Source organism: Habropoda laboriosa, unplaced genomic scaffold (assembly GCF_001263275.1).
Source record: "Habropoda laboriosa isolate 0110345459 unplaced genomic scaffold, ASM126327v1 scaffold153, whole genome shotgun sequence".
Classification (NCBI taxonomy): Eukaryota; Metazoa; Arthropoda; class Insecta; order Hymenoptera; family Apidae; genus Habropoda; species Habropoda laboriosa.
In genome coordinates, this window is record NW_017100272.1 from 565,106 (window position 1) to 592,171 (window position 27,066).

The 27,066-nt window shown below is 48.4% G+C and overlaps 2 protein-coding genes across 2 annotated transcripts in view; both read left to right on the top strand.

The window, feature by feature from the left end:
- Positions 1–7,816: 7,816 nt before the first annotated feature.
- On the top strand, positions 7,817–8,726 carry LOC108573520. Its single transcript, XM_017935981.1, is given in 2 exon segments — positions 7,817–8,016; positions 8,567–8,726. Coding segments are annotated over 2 exon segments (360 nt in total).
- A 941-nt stretch (positions 8,727–9,667) lies between these two features.
- LOC108573525 (homeobox protein caupolican-like) overlaps positions 9,668–27,066 on the top strand; it is a 92,870-nt gene continuing 75,471 nt past the window's right edge. Inside the window, exon 1 of the mRNA XM_017935985.1 lies at positions 9,668–9,778. Coding sequence (XP_017791474.1) covers positions 9,668–9,778 — 111 coding nt within the window. The remainder of the gene's footprint in view (positions 9,779–27,066) is intronic.

Here is a 27,066-nt window from a genome sequence, read left to right on the forward strand (position 1 = left end):
CTTGTCACTACTGAGCGCCACTGCAGCGCCACTACCGTCACCGGCGTCGTTCGTCGTACCGTCGATAAGGACGACCTCTGTACGAGCACACGAAACACGCGTATAATGTATTTCCGCCGGGCGTATACTAAAATTAAACCTCGACTCGATTAAACTAACGTAAATAATTTTTTTCTTTATTCACTCTACATACGCACACGCGCACACACCAGCGAACACGTTTAAAAACCACAGCGTGTATATACTTCTCCTTCTACACACGACGGGGTATGTTATGAATACCTTTCATCGCATTACACATCATCGGAGCAAGTGAACGATGTCTAATTGCTACTTGAAAATGCAAATAAAAATTACGTATGCGTGAAAATGCATACACGCATGCAACGTGTAATTCCTTTCTTTAATAATGTACTAACGAGCTGTAATCATATTGCACTTGCAAAAAAATTGTTAACATCATTAGTAACGAGTGCAATCGTTACACCTCATGCATAATACATAATACCAGTCAATTTAATTGCATTATAATTGTGTAGGACGCGATGGAATATGTAACGCCGCGATCCAGCTGTTAGCTCGCATCCCACGTCGGCGCCCAGTATGCGCTTGGTCAGGTAGAGAGGGGCGGGGAGGAGGAAAAAAGGGGGAAAGAACGAAAAAAACAAAAGGAAAAAAAGCGCCGAACAGACGGCTACGCAAAAACCTCGATTTTTCACCTCGTCCACGAGGGCCCCCCGGCCGTACTTTAAACCGAGCGCGCGTATACGATAGGCGGCTAGATATTTGATTCCTACCCCCGCGCAAATAGACGATTCGTAAAACCTTTTAGCAGTCCGACGCGTTATATTCCATCGATGCAAACATCCGGCCGACGGACCCGTCGCACAAACTAATGTGAATAACCAGGCGCATAGCATAGATGGAGTTTTAAATACCGCGATTTAAGTGCTCCTACACGCATCCACGTGATGGCCGATTGATTCAGCTTTTTATCACCGCGATTCCCCCCGCGGACCGTTTCTATCCGTTCAACCGGCGGCCTGAGAATCGAAACGAACCACTTCACTTTTGTTCGCTTATCTGTAACGTGTATCTCTCGAACATATGTAACCGGTAATTCATTCGGTAATTAAACGACGCAATAAACATTCGAACGTCCGACTCGAACTTAGGGTTAACAAACTACCCTAGGGGTGCTGTTAAAGATCTGGAATTCTCGAAACCCCGTTTAAAATTCTCCCGTTCTCGATATCGCACCCATTACTCGACGTAGAAAAAAATATGTATGTTATTACGACTCGTTGTCGTGAGATATGGAAAGGAAAGAAAAAACGAGTACGATAAGGATCTTCCGTGAGCAGGTTGCTTAATTTACAAACAGATCGAATAGTCAAATATCATAATGGTGTTGATGCAATCGTAACGCACCGTACGATGGGCGAGTAAGCACAGTGAACGAAAGAAAGTCTGTGATTTGCATAATATAGGTGCATACGTATAGTCTTCAACGAGATAATCTAGATAATCACGGTGCTATAATAAGAACACTTCTTCGTTACAATGTTTCATAATGAAGAAAATAGCCTTACTAATCACCGACCGTGTGTAAAAATATATATCGCGTAGGTATAATACGGAAAGACGAAGGGAACAGTGGGCTCGTAGAAGGGACGAAAGAAAAGGTGAGCGTGCTGCACGCACAAGTACACATATATACAGGGTGTCCGAGTTGGTTTCGATCAAACTTTGTCGGTGTGTTCTATTTGTATAGACGAGGAAGAAATGTTATGTAAGCATAGGTCGTTTGAAGCTTCGTTAAAAAGTTATAGCAGAAATATGAATGGTAACGAATTTATGGTTGCTACGATGCAAGACAATCTATGTTACTCTGGTAACCACCTCAGAGAGTAAAAGCTCGTCTAAACAGATCTATTCTTACTTTGTACCAATAGTAACCGGAAGTCCATTTCTGTTTCCCTCGTGTTTCGTATTTTTGCTATAACTTTTTAATAAAGCTTCAAAACACCTATGTTTATTTAACATTTTTGTCTTACTTACGCCTAAACAACATACTGGCAAAGTTTGATAGAAACGAATTTCGACACCCTGTATATTTGTGTCCGCGCGCGGACAGGAAGCGTCCCGGTGGCTTTATAATTAAACCCCTTTTATCGACGATATTCTAATGAAACGACGAGTAATGATTGAGCCTGGCCCGCATAGCAGCCCCATGCGCAACGGTCAAAAGCGAAAGAATACCTTTTTGTTTTTTAATTATTGTTAATGGCCGCGATTTTAGTCCTGGCCGAAATCGCTGATAACGTTGTTTGCACGGGGCCGCGAACGAGCATTAAGCGTATTTTGTAACACCAATTACGCGGGGTCGTCACGATCAGAGATCGGTCTCGATTAAAATAATTACAACCGCGAGGATACGCGACCTCTCTCTGTGTCTCTCTCTCTCTCTCTCTCTGTTGGGAGGTGGAAAAAGAACAACGGAGCAGCGAAACAAGGAAAAGGAAAAAAAAGAAAAGGAATCGTTCCAACGCAAATAACAGTATCAGACATCTCTCGGAGAGATCAGATGGTAATCTCTCACTCTCTCTCGGAGAGAGGCGGTAGCAGCGCACGCAGTGTGTTCTTTGATACAATTCTAAGCCGTTGGACAGGATTGATGCACGAGATTGGCCGTGGTATTTCCGCGAACAAAATGTGTGCACCAAGAGGTCGTCCGGGGGCGAGGCGGTTGCAGGCAAGAAGAACGAGCGGCCAGGAACGAGGACAAAGGAATCGCGTCGACGCCCCGTGGCCCCGTAGGTGCATCCACGATATCATCTACCCATGTTCCCCTGCGTTATGCTTATGCTCGTGCATACGTAAGAGATGCGCGAGCCTGCAGCCGCTGCAGCGCTTTATCCGTCCGGTGCAAACTGCAAAAGAGTTCGTGTGATCTACCGCCCAGTGATATGTCGCCGCTGGGATTCCGACGAGAACCGCAAACCCTTCTTTTCCACCTCCTCTCTCCGCCCGCCGTACTCTTCCTCTCTTCACCAACTTCAACCTCTCCCCACGGGTCGTTTGTTCTCGCGCCATTTTAATTAATTCTTGGACAATACAACGGAGGAACGCTTCTTTTTTCGTTCTCTTTTTTTATTGTATACACGCTTATCCGAGCATGTACCAGAATTCATTATCTAACGCACGGTTTCCGCTAACTTCTTCTATACATCTCGAGCAAACTTCGCAGCACGGAGAATTCTACACACTGTGTATACACCGCTTTGTCGATGACAAGTGACTCGAGGGAACGAGTTCCGTTCATTTGTCACACTTGTTTGACTTGGTTTCCAACTTGTTCTCTTGCTCTTGATATCCTTTATACGGAAGAATTGCATATTCTGATAAATCTTTCGCTACGGCGATAGTATGTTGGCGTTAATGGATATAGCAATTTCCATCGAGAGTAGGACAGCCGGAGTTGAGTGTAGCGTATTTGTTCCCTTCTGGTGCGTTTTACGATACGAAGGGGTTCAAGTAAGTGACAATTTCCTTATTCCGAGAAACAGAGAATGTTGTTAGAAATTAATCAAATTAATTCTACAGTCACACTGTCTCAATTATAACCTGCTTCACTAGTCTTTTTAATAGTTTCACATGTACAGGTTGTATTTCTTAGATCGAAATTTTCGGAAATGTGACAGACACCACTATCACTTTAATCACTTTTCTATTTTTAGAATATAACGTATATAATGATTACCTTATTTCAACAGAAGGGCACATACGCCAAAATGCCACTTGAAGAAAATCCATTTCATTGTCATATTACTCAATAAAAAGTAACGCGATTAAAGATTACATCCAAGAGAGAAGTAATATGACATAAGCCTGTGTGCCCTAAATCTCTCTAACCTCAAGTAAGAAACCTCAAACCCGTCATTCTCCAAAAGCAGCTCGCGCATCACGTTCGTTACACCCGACCGAACAGTTCGCATAATCGACCCCGTTCGCGTTTCCCGCGTTCACCTCCTTTTTCGAACGAGATTCCCTTCCTGTTGTGGTTTACCGGAATGCGTTCCGCGATCTGGAGACCGGGGTGGAACGACAGCATTAGCGCCAGCGCGGTTTTTTGCCAGAAGGATTCCTCCAACGAATCGATCTGAAAAGCTCCTTCCGCGATCTTACGCTCGTGCACGCATGAACGCGACACGAAGGCGCAAATGCAATCTTCCGGTAGACCTGTGGCAGCTAGAAAGAGAAAACACTACATCTGGATCACATACACTCTTCCATCGATGGGCAAAAGCAACGTGGACGTGTAACAGTAAATTCGAAGAGAGCGGAGGCCCCTCGATGACGGACTTCGCGCTCTCTATCGTTTTTGCCATATAAAGGGTCGCAATGGTAACGCGTGTGCGCCGGAGAGACCGGAGAGACTTTATATATATTCAGCCATAATTGGAGCGCTCACTCGAATTGGCTACGATATAAAACATCCCGTATAAAGAGCGTACTTTGGTGGGTTTCTTGCGTGGTTTTTAGTCCCCGGTACCTTTGGTGGTCTCGTTAGAAGGACGGTGGGAGGTCCGCGGGGAAAAAGCGGCAATAACACGCGTAACAAAAGCCGCTTCGGTTTCTAGTCGGAACTTGGTCGCTTCGAAGAAAAAAAATCGGTCCCTTTTTCTGCTCGTCGGGCAACAGAGAATCACATGTGTCCGTGATCGACGATTCTCTACAATTGTTACGGTATTACACGTCGCGTTACGATACGTCGGGGCAGCAGAAGAGAATCAGTTATCGCGATTAACGTTAGAGGGAGGGGAGAGAGGGTAACGAGTCCGTAGCACACCGTCGTAGGAATAAATTTCGTTCGGAAACATGAGAGATACGCGTCGCACTCTAAAAGTACAGTATAATGTACGCGGAGGCTTCCTTTCGGTGGAGGCTACATACGTGCATGCAACACACCGTGCAACCGAACGTAAAACGTTTCGCTGGACAGAGTTATGGGCTCTAATGAGTCGAGGGGTTAAAAGCGCGAGTCCACGATCCTCCATGGCAAAAGAAGAGAGCTAAAACCCTATCGGACCGTTCAATCTATCCTGACTACCGTTTACCACGGCATCGTTTAAAGTGGCCACAGGTGCTCGCCCGTATATACTCTCTCGTACCACGTACCAAAAAAGAAATAAGAAGAACGAGAGAAAGAAAAAGAAAGAAATAAGGAGCGGATATAAGGACTTGGAGGCAGCAAGTCGTCGACGTATGATCTTTCTCTCTCTCTCTCTATATGTATACGAGAGGTGTGTGTTTGGCTTTCTCATAGTTTTACCGATCATTTTTACCACTTGATCCCGTAGAGCGGCTTCGGCTTGTCGGCGGAAAGGCAGTTCGAACTTCAAAGATTCGCGATCGAACCACTCGCGGCCCTCTATACAGGCATTACATATTATCATGGCTGGTATCCAACCGAAGAGCGCGTGTCCCCTTGGTTGACGTCGTAAAGCGGCTTTCCGTGCATACAAAGTCGAGGGCTCGACCAACACTCTACAGGGTCGCGTTGTCGTTGGTGGCTAGAGGTCTATGAAAAGAGCAAAGTATACCTTGGTGCGGCTAATAGCTCGCCGTTTCTTCCTTTTCTTTTTTGGGAGGGCAGGACACGTACCGAAGAAATTGAACGATTATTTACCCGAACGTTTCGCATGAAACTCTTAATTTGCATTTCTGAGGTGGTATCCCGTAAGGGGGGATTTTATTCTGCGAGGAAAAGTTTGCGATTCTCTGTCTCTGAGTTTGATGCACCGAAAATCTGTCGTCACTGAAGAATTTCTCAGCGTGAAAGATTCGTTGCAATTAACGTTTTGAAAAATTGAATCCTTCGCAAACTTCCATCTCAGTTTGATAAAGCAAATTTCTAAACAATACAGTCAAAATGACAAATTCTGCGGCCGTGGTTAAATATTTATCGTTTCCCGCACAGAAACGGTTAAAAATTCGAAAATTCTCCCTCTCGCTCCGAATCGGAAACCCCGAAAAATCGTCAGCGCAGAATTTGCGAAAAGTGAGCGCAGATAAAAATTGGACTCGTTGCGTTTCCGATGAAGCAGACGATGGGAATTGTGTTTATCGATGCGCCGACGTTCCACGAGAATGTCGCAGTCTGGCGCGATCAATCTTTGACGTCGATGTGGCAGCCGGTGCTATTTCAGAGTGTATCCGCGCGATAATAGCGACTCTGCCAAGTGGCGACTATTAGTAGCGTTTTAAGCCAGGTATACGCGCAATCGCCGGGAACGATAGGGGTCAAATTAAAACGCGAACGATCGTCATCGGTGGGGAGAATTTAAAAATAACAACGAAACGAGAAAAGGTAGAAAAAGAGAAACAGCAAGGGCTGCAATGAAACTGAAACGTTCAATTGAATCCGCACGCGAAAGCTAGAGAGAGAGTCGAAAGTACTATCAACGATTCGTGTCGCTGTCAGTAACGACGCATTAACGCATTCATATCGCATTCCAACCCTTCGTTTCGACTCTGCAGCCTGCGCTGGACTCGTTCCGACGTCCCTTGTATCTATCTACTCGCCTCGATACCCTCGTGTAAGTTGCATCGTGTCGTTGTAACGTTCGCGTACGGGGAAAAATTTCTCCGTGGTAATGAAACGCGCGTACATATCGTAGGACATAGTTAGGCGCGTTAAAATATACGTGGCAGGTTGTAAGCTCGCGAAAACTCTCTACGTATAATACAGTTTGCTAGACGTCGCTACGAATGCTTTTGCCAACGTAGATACGTACACCTAGCTCACGTCTGCGAACGGGCTTGGGCAAAAAGTGTGTCACTAAATATAGGGGTACCGTTGACGTATACGCGAGCTACCATTACGCCCGAGGTGCAACACGCGTTTTCGAGCCGCGCGCGTCCACTTATCGCGTGCACGTTCCTCTGCAACTGTCTTACAATTTGTCGTGGAAATAACAAACGTCGAGTAAAGCAGAAATCCATCTGGTAGGGAAAAAGTACCGGGTTAGATTGAACGTTGACAACGTGTAATATAGCGGTTGGCAAAGTAGCACTGTGTAAATGTTCTTGTACGTTTCGAGAGATTTCTGGAAGGTACAAGGAGCGGGCAATCGAAGATGCTCCACGATGACAGACACCATCGAGATTTTACTCGGAGATGTGAAGTGTCCTTGGGGAATTCTGTACCGTTTGATGGTCTAATAAAATTATTAATTACGGTGACAATGATGTATTTTTTAAGTGATTAGTGATCGTCTGTCAGCCTTGACAATTGTCCTTGTAGAATTTTATTATCGAGGATGAGTTTAACCCTTTGACAGTTTAATAAAATTATGAAATGCATATTTTGCACTTTGTGTGTAATCATTTTTAAAGCACGTTTTACATGACTCTACGTCAGGATTCTGACAGTAATACCTGGTCCCTTTCTAACATTCTTCCTAAGGGCCTCTCTCGAGCTAAACTGTTCCGTGCTTCCCACTCCGTCCGAGTTTCACTCGGGATAAATGGTCGAAGGGTTAAAAAGAGCAACCAATAAAACACATAAAAGAGCTTAAAAGAAGGAAGAAATTAATTTTTGTAAAATGCAATATATTCCGGTAGATTTTGGTAGATTTCAGCAGAGTTCGGTAGATTCCACAACGCCTCATCCCAATACTCGCAAACGGAAGTGTGAAGTGCACACACACTCAGCCCACTCGTTACGCAATTAAATGCATCAGACGAGTACCAGAAGCAACATAAATCTGCGATCGCGTAACGGAGCGAGTCAGTGAAGGAAGGCGCATCGATGCAAATACGACGCATTAGCGACGGTTCTCGTTGGTGGTATCGAAAGGAAGGAAGATCCGGATCGTGGAAGAGGAGGGCGTTCGTCCACGAGCACCACGAGGCACCCTTTGTAAGTTTCGCGCACGAGGTTCGCGTCGTCCCGTAGAGTCCGCCACGCCGCCCACGTCGTCGCCGATTATCTGGAGGTATACGTGAAAGGTAAGGGCAGCCCGATCGAGGATAACGATCGTTTATCGGCGCCAACGCGCTATCGTTCCCTCCGGCCCCCTTGTCGACAGATCGATTCGAGGAAATGGAGAATTGCGGTAATTGCGATAAGTAACGCGATACATGTCCGCCAGCCGAAGGACGATCGTACTTGGAGGCACGCGGAGGAAGGTGTTAATCCCGGTGGGAAGATTTACGACCTGAATCGAGATCTCTGATTCGTCCACAATTTTACATGCCTCGAAGATGTCACCTCAGAAATCAACTCTACGTGAAATCGTGCTATATGTATAGTCGAAAGAGGAGGAGGGTAGAAAACCTCGGTTTACGTAACAAGGAAAAAGAGAGTGACTTACATTCCTCAAAGACGTCACCTTAGAAGTCAACTACACGTGAAATCGTGGTGTGAGTGTAGTCAAAAAGGGGAGGGTAGGAAAGCTGGTCTTACGTACCGAGGAAAAAGGGAGTCACCGGAGGGAAGTGACTGAGGTAGAGGAGAAACGAGGGACGTAAAAACAGAAGGTGTATGACGGAATATAAGTGAAATTGCAATAATTACCGGCGGCACGGATCGCAAATCCTGCAATACGGTAGTCGGTAGGCGGTATGGCCTACCAACAGGCGCATACAGGTATACGCAAGCTCTTTGTCGGACGGAGGTGGAGTACGGGTTATATTGGCGCCACCTCCTGCACGGTTAAGCGAGCGACTAGGGCAGACTTACGCCTTACGCCTCTCTCTCTCTACCCCACCCTCTGTCTCACGCTCGCGCACTCCAACCCTCTCTCTCTGTTTCCCTTTCGCCGCTATACTCGTCTCCTCCTCCGCCGCTCTCTCTCTCTCTCCTCGTTCTCCCTCGCTGCTTCTCCCCCTCGACACCTCGCGCCCTCTCATTCTGCTCGGCGCACCGTTCTGTTCTCTCCTCTCTCTCTCTCTCTCTCTCCACCCTCCCTCTCCAGCGTGTTCGGTTGCTCGACTCGGCTGCTCGCTCGCTCGCGCGCTCTCTGCCCTCACCGTCCCTCTCCGCTGATGCTGCAACTCCGGCTCGGCTAACCCAACCTAACCCGCGGGCCAACTTCATTCCACGCCGACTGACCACCACCGACGGCCGTCGTCGTCCTCGACGCCGTCGTCGTCGTCATAGAACGCGGGTCACGCGACACGCCGTGTCGACGGGATTGTTAACCGTGTGTTCGTGCGTCTCTTGCCGGCGTTTTTTCGCACGCGCGATCGCTGTTACTCTCTTTGCGGGGCTACCTCTCGCCTCTACGTATCCCGGTTCACGGAGTGACAGGGTTCCTCGGCTACCGCGAGAGGGAGAAACGGGGAGAAAGAGAGAGAGAGACAGGAATAAAGAGAGGGAGAGAGAGAGAGAGAGAGAGAAGTAGAAAGAGAGACGGGAAAGATAAAGGGGAGAGGAGAGTGTGATAACAAGTGCGTGTTGAGATAGTTTCCGTTTTTTCCACAGAACGCACTGTTACCTCGGTTCGAAATCAAGAATAATCTGAAGAAAGCGGAGAATTCGGATAGGTGGAGAGGAGATTGAGATCTCTGGTATCCGCCGCGTGATTTCCGTGCTCCTGTTTATCACATCGAGACGTTCGTCAGGCAGGAAGCAAGAGGAGGAGGAGGAGGAACGATCATGGACATATCGGAAGATTGCTGGGACCACGTGGGTCTGCTTCAAGAGGTCTCCGGTTCGGAACCACCCCCGCCACCGCCCGCGCCTGACTTCCTAATTCAGCAACAGGAGGTGAGCAGTAGATTTTTCCTTTACTCCTGCGTAGGACGCCGTGACTCGGTCGCGAATCGATTCGGCTTCGACGGGGAAAAAAGCGCGGGAGATCGAGACTTACGCGTTCGTTGTTGCGACGACGGGTTCTCGTTCGGTTTGATATTGAGGGGGAAATCACTGGTGAATGTTGGGTGCAGGTATTCTGATCGTAATCGGTGAGAATGATTTTCGCTTGATTTCGCGCGGAAATGTACACGTTCCCTTTGAAATTGAGAAAGAAATCAGGCGACGACGTTAGGTACACTTATTTGGGCTTAATTTTTCGTGGAAAAGGTATACGTTCGGTTTGCAATTGAGGCATCGATTCAAGGCGCAAATATTCTCTGCTTAGTAAGAATGCTTTTTGTTGGAGCTTTATTTTTGCTTAGTTTTCAGTGAAAAGAAACTCGTTTACTTTGAAATTAAGGAAGAAATCACACGTTGATGTCACGTACCCACAATTTCCCATGAAAATGTGCACTATCGCTTCGAAATCAAGAAAGAAATCACGCGTCGACGTTAGCTCTCCTCCTCGCTAACAACGATTTTCCTAGAAGCTTTTATTTTCGGTGTGCGTATCCATAGAGCAGGTCCATTTGTAGAAGGTGTGTATATTTAAAATAATCCTCTACGTCGCACAGCTCGAGCGTGTCGCACGTTATCGTTATCGTTTCGTTCCGTGAAAACGGTGTTCCGTAGGTCGGAGAAATTGTACAGAATTTTCAGGGACGTTCGTCCAGAAGACTTTCGTCCAATTGAACAACCCCTCTCGGCGTCGCCCGCGCGCGAATATTTAACAGCAGCTCTCGAATATCGGAGGATCGATAGTTTCGCGGCGCGCGAAATAGGATCGGTAAAAAGCTCTTCTATTCTCGGCAACGATGTTTTATATAACGGCTCTCTGCTAACGGAGTTCGGTTATAAGATATGAAATCAAATTCTCTGTTAGCCTCTAATTGGCGTATTATGAATTGAAACCGGCTGCTCGTGCACGCGATCATCCCCGCTAATTCACCCGTCGTTCCATCGATGCCATCAACGTCCATCTCCATGTTTTCTCTCTTTCTCGCGCGCGATTCCCCCGCTCAAGCGACATCGAATCAGTTTCACACCGATTAATTATTCGACGTACCCTACAACACGCCTTAAATCCTACCTCTCTTATCGTCCTTACACAGACACACGTTCGCCTAAAAAATTGCCAACGTGAACTTTTTCATACGATCTTCTCGATTTCGATAAGATACGTATTCCAAGTGGAACGTGACAAGAGTGCAGAACACGAAGCATCGCCCGAAATCGGAACAGAGAGAGAGAGAGAGAGAGAACTGCAGCTGTCTTTCCATCTCTCTGTTTGTTTAACCGTCGTAACCCGTGATCAATCGCCCCGAAACAGAACGAGAAACTTAGATATCCCTTTAAACCCATTGTAGCGAACGTGTCGGTCGTCGCTGGCTATTCTAGATCGGTAGACAGAAGAGAGGAAAATACATACGTATAGAGGGGGGGGGGGGGAAGAAGAGGGAGAACGGAAGACGAGAGGGAGGGCCTGAATCCGTTTCAATTTCGGGGGTCCCACGTAACGAGCTCTCGCGGTGGAACAGCATGGGTCCATAGGGCGTTTGTTACGGTGCCCTGTAATCATCCCGAAATTATAGGCATTTAGCCGGGCATGAATGAGCGGATAGGAAAGTTTAAGAAGATATCGGTGGCATCGGTGCGTCAGAGGCGCGTGCAGCATCGTACCCTTTGCTCCTCTCTTCCCTTCTTCGTGGTCCTTCTTACCACTGGCCACTCCGCCAATTTCTAGAGGCACCTGCACCTGCGATGCATGCCCCGATCAAGGCCCAGATTCACCTCTTCGATGTATTCGTTATTCACCTTCTTTTACCATCGACGAACTTATCTGTACGTACGTGTACCTGTGTGTGTGTGTGCATACGCTGAAAATTCTGGGACACGAACTATCGGTTCGGTTAATCCTTCCCTTGGTCGGACGGACGACGGTAATAACTGCGGCAACATAAGTTGCAATCAGCTGTCCATTCGTGTGTATAAGTGTGCAGGGTTGCGCGGCACGCACACTACACACCCTAGCATTATTATGATAAACGATTATGTACGCGTACACGCGTGTATAGATACACGTTGATTGCGTACGCCTTGGCGGTACGCGTAGAATCCGTGTTGCTGCCGTTATTATTATTAAATTGCTTCCTTAGTGCACGCGAGGAATTATAAACAACCGATCGAGAGAGCTGGCCGGGATTCGCGACGATACCGGACGCGCCGGAACTCCGTGGCGGCTCTCCTTGCGGCCATTTTAAATAGCCTTGCGAAGATTAAAACATTTAAAAGCTTCTCTCTCTCTCTGTCGAGATGATACGGCGAACAACAACTCGATAGCCAGGTCTCTTATCGAAAGAGAAGAAAAAAAGGACGAAAAATTGGTCGCGTTGAAGGATGTTGAGTTAGCTGGTAACTTGATTATCGGTGGAAATTGCAACGAGAGACGTTGGGGCCGGTTTCCATGTAAATAACCGGGCCCCAATTAAACCGTCGTCTCCGTATTTCTTTAATTGAACCACGAAGACAAATATGCAAACGTATCCCAGCTGCAACGGTGAAAAATCGCCGGATGAAAAATTTGCAGCTGTTTGTGACAGAATAGTTTCGATAAGGAGACGACGACGACGACGACGAAGAAGAAGAAGAAGAAGTTAAACGCGAACGCCACACGTCCCTTGGCTAAACTGGCGCGCCACCGCCTGCCTCCACGTATGAGTTTCCCACGGCGGGCCAGGATGGGGCCCGTGTGGGAATATCGGGGGCTTATTACTCGCTCGCATAGGTAACACGTTCGATCCTCGATCGGCCACCGATTTTCGTATTCCTTCCTCGTGTGCGTTTTCTCTTCTCGCCTCTCTCTTTTTCGCCTTGTCCCGCTTTTATCCTTCCTCCCTCTCGCCCACAAACATTCTCGCTTTTTCTCAACTCCATAAATTTATTCCCACATCCACTCTTCTACTCTTTGAAAAATCTTTCTCTCCCCACTTCTTTTTCAACCCTCTTTTCCACGCTATAGTCTCCCTCCCTCTCTTTCTCGTTGATAGGAATCGGTGTGTTTCTCGTTCGGTCGTATTCCATTGACCCCTTTGCAGACTACTTGTGCAACACAGTGCGCCAATTCAGGCATAAGAGGGTGCACAAGAGGGTGGAAGGTTGCACGCGACATTCCTTCGAGCAGCCGCCGGCTCGAGGTGTACGTGGCGTCGTTGAGGTACCGTTCACACCGAAAATCGCGGAGATTCTGGGTAAGAAAAAAGGGGAGAAGAGGCGAGCGTTGGATGGAGGGACTGCGAGGGACACGTACGCGGTCCGTGAGAGAACTCGGCCGATTCGTACGATAACGACGGCGTACGGACTGCTTCCGAATTGCTGTGTTTCGCTCGGACACAACACCGGCCGGGCGTCGTCTCGTGAAAATGAAATGAGAAGTGGAACGAGGCCTGGCACGTCCGTGGAATTCCACGCGATTTCCAAGACAGATTGCAAGAACGCCCGACTTCTGATCCCCGATGCAAAGTGCTTCGCGTTGCTAAACGCCTCGGCTCGAAGCCCGTCGTCCAGGCTAAATATTCGTCGCTCGCTCTCTGTTGCTCGCCGTGGCAAATCGGGAATGCAACGCACGCGGACACGTTGACGCGTTCAATTGTCGTGGAAATGAGAAACGATAATCGTGCATTTTCGAGCGCGGTTCGAGCAGGCTGACGTGTACACGCGGTAAATCAACGGAATCGTTATCGGGCGAAACCTCTACTACCCCCTTTCTGCCCTAGGAGAATCTCGTGTCTAGAAATCATCCTCGTGTCCGAACCGCCAGGCCATTAACGCATTTCATTCTTATCAATGGCAGGGGACCCGTTTCGTGACAATTATTTTTCCCTTAATGCCGCCTCTAAATATCACCGAGGTCGGTTTATGTCCCCGCGTTAGAAGTGGCGCGCGAAACCTAGCGGCGCGACCCACCGACCACTCCGCGACTACGATACGACTCCAGATTCGAGCGTAAAACCGACCAACAAGATTCCCCCCGGTGAAATTTATTAGCCGGCTTGTAAATTATGGCGCGGTACACCTGTGCTTTACCGCGCTCGGGACTTGTCTTCAGGCCCGATCACACCGACACTCCGTCTCTTTATAGCCGACGCCGACTTCTACTTCCGGCCGTGACTCTCCTAACAACCCCTCGACGATTCGATATCAGCGCGCCCAATCCTCTCTCTCTCCTCTCTCGCTGCACTCTTCGAGTAGCCGCGAACGAGCCTCGTTATCCGGATAATCTCGACGTTTCGGCAGAGTCTTTTCTCTCTCCCTGTAGAGGAGAGGATACGTAACACCTTTGCCTCCTTTTAATCCCCGCCAGCTGCCACACGGTGCCTTTCAAGTCCTCCCCGGGTCCAGATCTGATCGCCGCGTATTAATTAGGCCTGATTAACAGCCCGATTAAAGACCTCCGCTGAGACGAGCCATTTTTTTCTTTCTGCCATAACCATCTTTCCTTTTTCTTCGTTACAATTATTTCGCGAAATTTACTAACCCTCGGACAGTGGACAGCGTGACTGTCGCACACATGGTGGATCTCGGCTCAGCTTTGATCCAATGCTAAAATCTGTACGCAAGCGAAATCGCATTTTTTTTATATTTTCTAGGAATATATATCGACCGAAATTGTAGAAATATATTTACGATACAAGGAGATGAGAATAGTGAGTCTGTTTGAAACGTTCGACGAAAATTCCCCCGGTCTCCATAGAATTCTACAAATGTGCATATACCAGGAGGTAGATGTACAACTTGAAAGGAACAGCGATGATTTGCCAGTTTCGAAGGTCGTTGAAAGCGGACAGATAATGCCTGTCTCGCTTAACACCGACTGTCTTGCTAACTGACCTATTTCGCAGATTACACGGAGTGTAATGTCTGAGCGGTTGCGAGCTATTGTCTGTTGTGTCGAGCTGAATGGGCGACACCGTAATGGCCGCGCGCGCTTTACGATTTCGAGATTTAATATTCGTCGACGGTGGTAAGTGGTCGTGCGCCGTTTTACACCGCGTCCGGACCAGATTTAGCCGTTTACAGCCGAATTTACTGTCGGCGGTTAAATCGCGTCGCGTGAATCATCCCCGTTGGAAAAGAATCGGCGATATTTCGCACGGGAACCACGCGTAAATCCGTTTATATTCTTCGGGGAAAATCCGCGTGTAACGGAGGTCTCTAACCCTCTGTCGGAAATGACCGGAGGAATGCGTATAATTACAACGGTTGGCGATGTGAAATATGAACGTAGTTAATCAACCGCTTTTATTCGAGGCTGTTCCTCTTCCAAGGAAAAGAAGACGAAGGTAAAAAGGAAAGAGAAAAAGAAAAGTTACACGTTACACACCTCCGGCATCAATCTTCTCCAAATCGGGCTGGAATTATCGGGCATCGCGCGCGCGAGATCCACGAAATGATACGATATATCGTCCCTCTCTCTCTTGACACTAAATTTCGTACCGGCGCGATACTATCTTCCCACAATCTAGCGTCCCACGCAGAGAGCTCCCATGGCGCGCTCGAAGAGGGGAAAGATGTCGCTAGACGGGACGCTCTCCATTCGAGAGATCGTTTCTACTCCGCGATGATATCTCTCTTTTCCCGAACGCTCGTTGCCAACGTTCACACGCGTTCAGATGTATAGAAACTCACCGATATTCCGCGACGAGGACACGCAGGATACGCACTTGTCGTTCACCCACTTGTCGCCCTTCCTGCTTTCCAGCCGTCATCGGTCCACCCTCTCCGCGACACTCTCGACGCCACGGCTCTTCTATTAAACCTCTCCCTGCCCCCACGAAACCATTCAATAGAGAAGCTTTCTTCGACTGAAAACACGCGACACGTGCATCCCGTGGTGGATCGACTGGACACGTGTCCTACGGTTCCACGGTTAGCCGGAACCCCGTGGATATGCTTCCACAACGGCGTTCTCACTGTACAGAGTCGTTCGAGTGCATCGCGCTTTCCGCTGGTAATAACACCGGCCATGTCGGAAACTACGACATGTCCTCTCGGTTACGAGTCATCGGGAGCAAATCCTTGGACGGAGGGAATAAGGAGGGAAACGCTCGATCGAAGCTTCCGTATACGTGGGTATACACGGCGCGGTTAAAGAAATACGCCGACCACTTGTTGCTAAAAAAGATTGCACCCGGGGAGAAGGTTGAATAGAATGTATACAGAGCGAGAGAAGTTTCGGTTCAAAAGTGTGCTGTCTATCGGTATAGAGAGGGATGATTACGCTCTACTTGTCTAGTCTACGGGTAGGAAAATTGTCCGTGAGACTGTCGAAGGTTCGTGTAGACAAGAGTACACTCTGCTACTTGTGACACGCAGTGCAAAGGAGTAAGCACGAGGAGTAAAAATCTTTTCTGTGTCGTTGCGGCCGCTCGTGTATCACGCACACCAAGGCAGCCTCTCCATTTTCCGACAACCACACTTTCTCTCCCCTTCTGTCTCTGTTTCTTCCTTTCTTCTCTTTGACTTCGCACCGAGAGGAAAAGAACGAGAGAGAAGGGAGGGACGTGTCCCGTTCCTTGAAAAGTTTCCGACCCTTGCCGTAAACGACGAGTTGCCTCTCTCGGGGAGAAGCAGAAGGGGATTTCGCTCTAATTGAACGACCCTCGGTTGGCCGACGCTGCCGCACGCTCCACGCCACGAGGGTGAGTTTATCTCGACGCGCGTTAACGCGCGCCTAGACGTAAGTGGGAGTACACGTATGTATATATATATACGCGGCTCAGAGAGCAGAGCAACTCCGCCTTTATTCCGGCCTCACGGTCTACACGCTTCGTCGCCGCTTTATTAAGCCGCACACACGCGGCCCTCTCGCTATTTTCACGCAACAGTTTGCGGTCCAGCCCCTTTCTCGCCCGATGGGACGGATGTGTGTCGACGCTAGACAATTTTGCCGAGCTTTCTGCGAGACTGTGACGCAATCGGGGATCGCGGGAGGTGTGTGGTCATCGGGGAGAATTTGATCTTTGGAGATTTCAATTATGTCAAGTTTGGAAGTGAAAAGGTGACATTTCTCGACTCTTTCGAATTTTGATGGGTAGGTGACGCTTTAGAGTGGTTAATTTCACTCTTGGTATCTAAAATGAATTGAGGAGAATCTGATCTTTGGCAATCCCAATTTTCTCAATTTTCAGAATCAAAATGTGACACTTCGCGATCGGTGAAATCATATCGCTCTGTTTCTTAACGCGTTTCATCCCTTTCGAAACTTTATGTAGCTTACTAAAATAAATTAAGGAAGATCTCTAGTGATCAGAGGAATCTGATCTTTCAGGATCCCAATTTTCTCAATTTTGAAAGACAAAGCGTGACACTTGACAGGTGAAACCCTTTCTGTTTCTCAACGCCTTCCCAATCTTTATAGCTACGCAACGATTAACCCGTTTCGAGTTCGCTCTATCCGGCAGCAACCTAGAAATCCCTATTCCTAAAGCTCTTTATGATTTCTAAAGGCTTCCGGATCGAAGCGCTTCAACTCGATCATTCCCTGGCAAACACAGAGAGGAGAAATAGGCGCTCTATACCAGAGAAAAAGCTACCTCTAAAGAGTAAGAAGGATAGATTCGTCGACATGACAGAGGAGGTGTACCAATGAGCCGGATGGAAAACGACCCTCGTCCTAGGGGGGTTTAGTCCGCTCCTCGGTTTCCTTCCTTCCTTCCTTCCAGCCAGCCAGCCACTTTCCCGCTTATTCAGCAATGATTCAATTCGGATGTGCTTTTTACGCCCTGGCACCGGCGACGATAGCGTCGGGTGGGTGGTTACCGAGCCGCGGTTGCAGTCGAGCTAACCGAAAAAGGGGAGAGAAGCGTAGACGACGGGGGTTGAAAGAAGGAAGAAGGGACGGTAGGTTATCCAGCGCTGAAAACAGATTGCCCAGCGTTCGTTCAGCCGCCCTCGTTTCGCCTTCTCCTTCCAGAAAAACCAAAGTGAAGGAGAAAGAGAGAAGAGGGATAGGAGTCGACTAACCAACAAGTCGTTCCTTTAATTCGGCTTACCCGCTTCCTTTTTTTCCCCTGGGTGCCTCTACGAACCCTGCCACTCAGCTTAGCTCGATTCTTCCGCCACCTGTCCGGATCCTTTTCACCCGATAACGGGTCTTCTTCAACGTTTACATGTCGGCCCTTATCGAACGCATCTACTTAACGTAATTTTTATGCATATCAAGAAGGAGCCTCGCTTCATTGACTCTACGTGAACTGGGACACGAAGAGAGTTCGGCCCTCCTTTGTTACCTGTTCTCGTCTCTCTTCCTTCCCCCGGTGAACGGTTCTTCGAATATTTTTCGGGGGGTTAAAAGGGAATTACTAAGTCGTTATGCAATTTTCGTAACTGCATTTACCACTCTATCTGATATATCCTTCGCTTTGCATATACGTACATATGTTTTTACAAGACCATCCGACCCGTCGTGTACACTTTTATTCTTACTCGAGGAAGACCGCGAGTCGGAGAATCTCGAAGAATCTTTTATCGAAATGATCTACATATCTGGTGAATAAAGGTATAATTCCGAGTGGAAGAGGGAAGATCGCCTCGAGGCACTCTCGATTCCATTAAAAACTCGTCCAAAGCTCGTGTTAAAACGCCTTCCTGGTACGAAACGAGGGTACGTCACGGTGTCGTGGGCCTGTTCTCAGCCGGCGGCCGAGCTCGCCCAATGAAAAGGCGCCCTTTCTTAAAGAAACCGTAATGACGGGATCGAACACTGGCCCCGCTTAATATCCACTCTCTCTCTCTCTCGGCAGCACCGCGATGCGGTGTAAATCAGCGGATATTCGCCCCGAAGGCGGGACTGAATCTCTTACACGCGCGATTCTCGGCACCGTGCGATCCAGAGGACGAGCAGAATCCCTTGTTCCTTCGCTCAAAACTCTCACACACATCTTCAGGTACAATTGAAGTATCAATAAAGGAACAAACGACGAGCAGACAGCCTGTCAATCTTCTCTCTTCTCTTCGACTCGCGTTTAGCACCGGAGAAAGAAGAATCGAGGATTCTCGCGTCTTGAATACCTACGTTCGATGCCTGCGAGTATAACATAGTTGCACGATGATGCGTCAACTACGTGTCCTGTCCTCAGGACACATCCATCTTCCTTCGAAGCTACACACCTGCGCCGGCAAATCACGCGAAGACGTCTATAATGACCGCTTCCGAAGCTTCAACTTCCGTCGAGGTGGCTCCTGATCCTAGCTCCGGGTCGATAGACCAATTTCCTCCGATGGAAGTGGTAATGGCGATAAGTAGCTTCTGTATCGAACAGTTTGCGCTGATTTTTGCACAAGATAAGCGAGCCTCGGGGCGATTTGAAAATTTCGCCTTTGGCGCACCTCCGTTTAATTCCAATTAATTCTGTTGAAGCTTCACCCGCTATCCTTCGTACCATTCTCGCTCTCGCTCTTGACATCTGTATTTTCAACACTTTTGCGCGATACAATGTATCTCCTCTTGTGCACACGTGATATTTATTAATTTGGCAAACTGTGCATTTTGATACGTTACACACATATGTGACGCTGGTAGCGAACGTGTTAATCCTTCCACCTTAATTTAATGCTCAATTCCACTGCTCACTACCATCTTAATTCACCAAAACAAAAGACACACTCGAAGCACAGGATCCCCCAGTCCCGGTTGAAAAATCCACCCTGTGTCACGCGCGTTGCGAACGAAAATCTGTCGCCAGGCGAAAGGGTTAAAAAGGAAACGGCTCGCAGCTAGAGAGCGTCTATTAGAGTCGGGGACGTCGAAACGGTGGATTAGAAGTGGCGCTCTGAAATCAAAGGGTGCACGCGGCGCGGTGCGGCGGATTGACGTGACGTAATAGGATGGTTTGGTGTAAGAACGAAAGCATCAGGTCCCACTCGGTCAGTCGCATATTAATAGCTGGGACCGTGTAGCCAGGAGCGGGCAGCTGCCGGCTCGTTTGCAGCACGCGATACTCGCGCTCTCACCTGTAACGTATATCTCCTGCTCTCTGTTCATCCTTTTACCCCTGTTTCCCTCGCTCCACCACCTCTTCGACCACGTCGTTCCTCTCTCTCTCTCTCTCTCTCCTCTTCTCTCGGTATCTATCTCCGCGAGGAGCACTCGAAATTATTATTCCCGTTCGCCTGGCTAAAGGCCCCGGTATCTCGCTCGCTTAACGTGTACAGGGTGTTCCGATATTCGAGTACCAGGTCTCTCTCTCTCTCTCTTTGTACACGCGTGTATACGTTCTGATACTGGCAATTTCTCGTGGAGAATACATAGCTAGGACGAGTGCGCTCGATGAAATAAACGCGTGTCAATGAAATACGCTCGCGGTTATTACTCGCTTTTATCGCCGGGTTAATTATATCCCCCGGTGTTATCTCCGAGGGCGTGAATTCGTAAGGATCGTACCGTAACGGGCTTTGTATCTCGACGCTAGCATCTAGAAGTTGCCGATTTAAAACCGCTCGTCCAACGTTGTCGGTGGATTCCTCTATAAATAGAGGTGATTTTTTGGATAGTACTTTTTTCTTCTCGAGTTGAGTTGTTTTTTTTTCTTTTCTTGTTGTTTGCGCTTGTTTCTCGTGGATGAAAGAGAAAAAGGATTGGAAGTGCTGCTGCCGCGGCGTCTGAGCGTCCTCGACGCGGTCGCATAAGCGCGTCGTAGCGATTTCGATCACGCACAGAGCCGAGCCCGCCTCCAGTGATCGATGATCGTCGCGAATCGACTCTGGGAACGTTTTCAACCGATCCCATTGACAAAGAATATCGACGGCCGGTTGCGAAATCCGAGCGGCGCTCCTCCCAATCGACAATCGAGGCACGATCGCGCTTAAACGATTGATAAAAGCTGCTGGCCCGATCCATCATGATGCTCGGCTCGTCGCGGCGCTCGATCGCGACCGAACGGAGAGAAAGAGAGAGAGAGTGGAAAAAAAGGAGGAGGACTCGCCCTGGCTCGGGGGATAATTTGTATTGCTTTCCTCGATCGAGAATCCTCGTCGTTGTCGCTTTTTAAACCGGACGCCAGCTAGCCGAGTAATTATTGCTCCGTCTGATAAATTAATATCGCTTAATGCTCGCTGCCGGCGATGCTTCCCCGTGGATGAACGATAACAGTTCGATAATGTATTCCATCGACGTGAGCTTCGAGAGTGGTTTGACCGTGAAATCGCTGGAAAAGATGTGTGTGAGAACGGATACACTCGACAATAACGGGGAAAGTTTGAAAGGAGATCGATTATTAACCCTTTCGTTATCACACGCTTGAGGCGAGAAATTCTCACTGCTTATCGTTTCGCGAGATTTCAGAAAGCAGAAATCGTCGAGTAACACGCAATAATCGAGCAAGCGCGTATCGAGAGTTTAAATTGAGAAATTTTCGTTCCGGCGCGTCTTCCGCTACTCGAGCGGAAGCCGAATAATTTAGACTCGAGCTTCCATCCTGTTTGCGTGGAATGGCCGTGGAGCGAGGATCGTTGGTGAAAATCGTCGAACAGGAACAACACTTGGCGTCGCTGGTATGCATATATAATACTACTAGCCACGGGAACCAATTAACTTCTTTACAAGGAACGACCATTACGCTGAAACGCGTTAAAACGATCGTCGAATGTAGTAGAAGTTAACCAAGAAAACAGGATGTCACCTGTGCGTGTACCGCTCGAAATTACTTAAACCGGCTACGCTCTTCGACAGGATTTCCCAAGGAGAGAAATATTCTCCTACGATCGGTGAGCAACGGAAGTGGCGTTCGTGGAAATTCAATGAATCGTCGTCGTCGTCGTCGTCGTCGTGCGTCTGTTTAATCCAACAGCAATGGCCGTGGCCGGAACGGCGCGTGATTCGTTCGCGATCGAACCAGAGGGATACACGTTCATTTTTTCCTCTCGCGCCGCGTTTAAGTTACTTATTCAGGTGCACCGTGCAATATTTCACCGGTACGCGATCCGCGTAACCTGCGGTTATTAATAGTGGCAACATTAATAATCAGCGGCGCGGCGATAACTTAGGTTAAGCAGGGAGTTACGGTCCCCTGCTACCAGCAAACGGGCCCACCGTTTCCAGGTGAAATCATATCGCTCTGTTTCTTAACGCGTTTCATCCCTTTCGAAACTTTATGTAGCTTACTAAAATAAATTAAGGAAAATCTCTAGTGATCAGAGGAATCTGATCTTTCAGGATCCCAATTTTCTCAATTTTGAAAGACAAAGCGTGACACTTGACAGGTGAAACCCTTTCTGTTTCTCAACGCCTTCCCAATCTTTATAGCTACGCAACGATTAACCCGTTTCGAGTTCGCTCTATCCGGCAGCAACCTAGAAATCCCTATTCCTAAAGCTCTTTATGATTTCTAAAGGCTTCCGGATCGAAGCGCTTCAACTCGATCATTCCCTGGCAAACACAGAGAGGAGAAATAGGCGCTCTATACCAGAGAAAAAGCTACCTCTAAAGAGTAAGAAGGATAGATTCGTCGACATGACAGAGGAGGTGTACCAATGAGCCGGATGGAAAACGACCCTCGTCCTAGGGGGGTTTAGTCCGCTCCTCGGTTTCCTTCCTTCCTTCCTTCCAGCCAGCCAGCCACTTTCCCGCTTATTCAGCAATGATTCAATTCGGATGTGCTTTTTACGCCCTGGCACCGGCGACGATAGCGTCGGGTGGGTGGTTACCGAGCCGCGGTTGCAGTCGAGCTAACCGAAAAAGGGGAGAGAAGCGTAGACGACGGGGGTTGAAAGAAGGAAGAAGGGACGGTAGGTTATCCAGCGCTGAAAACAGATTGCCCAGCGTTCGTTCAGCCGCCCTCGTTTCGCCTTCTCCTTCCAGAAAAACCAAAGTGAAGGAGAAAGAGAGAAGAGGGATAGGAGTCGACTAACCAACAAGTCGTTCCTTTAATTCGGCTTACCCGCTTCCTTTTTTTCCCCTGGGTGCCTCTACGAACCCTGCCACTCAGCTTAGCTCGATTCTTCCGCCACCTGTCCGGATCCTTTTCACCCGATAACGGGTCTTCTTCAACGTTTACATGTCGGCCCTTATCGAACGCATCTACTTAACGTAATTTTTATGCATATCAAGAAGGAGCCTCGCTTCATTGACTCTACGTGAACTGGGACACGAAGAGAGTTCGGCCCTCCTTTGTTACCTGTTCTCGTCTCTCTTCCTTCCCCCGGTGAACGGTTCTTCGAATATTTTTCGGGGGGTTAAAAGGGAATTACTAAGTCGTTATGCAATTTTCGTAACTGCATTTACCACTCTATCTGATATATCCTTCGCTTTGCATATACGTACATATGTTTTTACAAGACCATCCGACCCGTCGTGTACACTTTTATTCTTACTCGAGGAAGACCGCGAGTCGGAGAATCTCGAAGAATCTTTTATCGAAATGATCTACATATCTGGTGAATAAAGGTATAATTCCGAGTGGAAGAGGGAAGATCGCCTCGAGGCACTCTCGATTCCATTAAAAACTCGTCCAAAGCTCGTGTTAAAACGCCTTCCTGGTACGAAACGAGGGTACGTCACGGTGTCGTGGGCCTGTTCTCAGCCGGCGGCCGAGCTCGCCCAATGAAAAGGCGCCCTTTCTTAAAGAAACCGTAATGACGGGATCGAACACTGGCCCCGCTTAATATCCACTCTCTCTCTCTCTCGGCAGCACCGCGATGCGGTGTAAATCAGCGGATATTCGCCCCGAAGGCGGGACTGAATCTCTTACACGCGCGATTCTCGGCACCGTGCGATCCAGAGGACGAGCAGAATCCCTTGTTCCTTCGCTCAAAACTCTCACACACATCTTCAGGTACAATTGAAGTATCAATAAAGGAACAAACGACGAGCAGACAGCCTGTCAATCTTCTCTCTTCTCTTCGACTCGCGTTTAGCACCGGAGAAAGAAGAATCGAGGATTCTCGCGTCTTGAATACCTACGTTCGATGCCTGCGAGTATAACATAGTTGCACGATGATGCGTCAACTACGTGTCCTGTCCTCAGGACACATCCATCTTCCTTCGAAGCTACACACCTGCGCCGGCAAATCACGCGAAGACGTCTATAATGACCGCTTCCGAAGCTTCAACTTCCGTCGAGGTGGCTCCTGATCCTAGCTCCGGGTCGATAGACCAATTTCCTCCGATGGAAGTGGTAATGGCGATAAGTAGCTTCTGTATCGAACAGTTTGCGCTGATTTTTGCACAAGATAAGCGAGCCTCGGGGCGATTTGAAAATTTCGCCTTTGGCGCACCTCCGTTTAATTCCAATTAATTCTGTTGAAGCTTCACCCGCTATCCTTCGTACCATTCTCGCTCTCGCTCTTGACATCTGTATTTTCAACACTTTTGCGCGATACAATGTATCTCCTCTTGTGCACACGTGATATTTATTAATTTGGCAAACTGTGCATTTTGATACGTTACACACATATGTGACGCTGGTAGCGAACGTGTTAATCCTTCCACCTTAATTTAATGCTCAATTCCACTGCTCACTACCATCTTAATTCACCAAAACAAAAGACACACTCGAAGCACAGGATCCCCCAGTCCCGGTTGAAAAATCCACCCTGTGTCACGCGCGTTGCGAACGAAAATCTGTCGCCAGGCGAAAGGGTTAAAAAGGAAACGGCTCGCAGCTAGAGAGCGTCTATTAGAGTCGGGGACGTCGAAACGGTGGATTAGAAGTGGCGCTCTGAAATCAAAGGGTGCACGCGGCGCGGTGCGGCGGATTGACGTGACGTAATAGGATGGTTTGGTGTAAGAACGAAAGCATCAGGTCCCACTCGGTCAGTCGCATATTAATAGCTGGGACCGTGTAGCCAGGAGCGGGCAGCTGCCGGCTCGTTTGCAGCACGCGATACTCGCGCTCTCACCTGTAACGTATATCTCCTGCTCTCTGTTCATCCTTTTACCCCTGTTTCCCTCGCTCCACCACCTCTTCGACCACGTCGTTCCTCTCTCTCTCTCTCTCTCTCCTCTTCTCTCGGTATCTATCTCCGCGAGGAGCACTCGAAATTATTATTCCCGTTCGCCTGGCTAAAGGCCCCGGTATCTCGCTCGCTTAACGTGTACAGGGTGTTCCGATATTCGAGTACCAGGTCTCTCTCTCTCTCTCTTTGTACACGCGTGTATACGTTCTGATACTGGCAATTTCTCGTGGAGAATACATAGCTAGGACGAGTGCGCTCGATGAAATAAACGCGTGTCAATGAAATACGCTCGCGGTTATTACTCGCTTTTATCGCCGGGTTAATTATATCCCCCGGTGTTATCTCCGAGGGCGTGAATTCGTAAGGATCGTACCGTAACGGGCTTTGTATCTCGACGCTAGCATCTAGAAGTTGCCGATTTAAAACCGCTCGTCCAACGTTGTCGGTGGATTCCTCTATAAATAGAGGTGATTTTTTGGATAGTACTTTTTTCTTCTCGAGTTGAGTTGTTTTTTTTTCTTTTCTTGTTGTTTGCGCTTGTTTCTCGTGGATGAAAGAGAAAAAGGATTGGAAGTGCTGCTGCCGCGGCGTCTGAGCGTCCTCGACGCGGTCGCATAAGCGCGTCGTAGCGATTTCGATCACGCACAGAGCCGAGCCCGCCTCCAGTGATCGATGATCGTCGCGAATCGACTCTGGGAACGTTTTCAACCGATCCCATTGACAAAGAATATCGACGGCCGGTTGCGAAATCCGAGCGGCGCTCCTCCCAATCGACAATCGAGGCACGATCGCGCTTAAACGATTGATAAAAGCTGCTGGCCCGATCCATCATGATGCTCGGCTCGTCGCGGCGCTCGATCGCGACCGAACGGAGAGAAAGAGAGAGAGAGTGGAAAAAAAGGAGGAGGACTCGCCCTGGCTCGGGGGATAATTTGTATTGCTTTCCTCGATCGAGAATCCTCGTCGTTGTCGCTTTTTAAACCGGACGCCAGCTAGCCGAGTAATTATTGCTCCGTCTGATAAATTAATATCGCTTAATGCTCGCTGCCGGCGATGCTTCCCCGTGGATGAACGATAACAGTTCGATAATGTATTCCATCGACGTGAGCTTCGAGAGTGGTTTGACCGTGAAATCGCTGGAAAAGATGTGTGTGAGAACGGATACACTCGACAATAACGGGGAAAGTTTGAAAGGAGATCGATTATTAACCCTTTCGTTATCACACGCTTGAGGCGAGAAATTCTCACTGCTTATCGTTTCGCGAGATTTCAGAAAGCAGAAATCGTCGAGTAACACGCAATAATCGAGCAAGCGCGTATCGAGAGTTTAAATTGAGAAATTTTCGTTCCGGCGCGTCTTCCGCTACTCGAGCGGAAGCCGAATAATTTAGACTCGAGCTTCCATCCTGTTTGCGTGGAATGGCCGTGGAGCGAGGATCGTTGGTGAAAATCGTCGAACAGGAACAACACTTGGCGTCGCTGGTATGCATATATAATACTACTAGCCACGGGAACCAATTAACTTCTTTACAAGGAACGACCATTACGCTGAAACGCGTTAAAACGATCGTCGAATGTAGTAGAAGTTAACCAAGAAAACAGGATGTCACCTGTGCGTGTACCGCTCGAAATTACTTAAACCGGCTACGCTCTTCGACAGGATTTCCCAAGGAGAGAAATATTCTCCTACGATCGGTGAGCAACGGAAGTGGCGTTCGTGGAAATTCAATGAATCGTCGTCGTCGTCGTCGTCGTCGTGCGTCTGTTTAATCCAACAGCAATGGCCGTGGCCGGAACGGCGCGTGATTCGTTCGCGATCGAACCAGAGGGATACACGTTCATTTTTTCCTCTCGCGCCGCGTTTAAGTTACTTATTCAGGTGCACCGTGCAATATTTCACCGGTACGCGATCCGCGTAACCTGCGGTTATTAATAGTGGCAACATTAATAATCAGCGGCGCGGCGATAACTTAGGTTAAGCAGGGAGTTACGGTCCCCTGCTACCAGCAAACGGGCCCACCGTTTCCGCGTACATATCCGCCGATCGTTCGCGAACCGATATCATATATAATACGGATAGATGACATTTCTTCCACCGATATATCATGCGTACCGATTTTTCGTAAACGCTTCGCTTCTCCCCTCCTGTTGCGGAGGTCGACGGGGTTAAGACTCGCGTGCAACAACCGGAAACCGTTTCACCGATCTTTTTCTCTCCTTTTTTTCTCCCCCCCCCCTTCTTTTTTTCG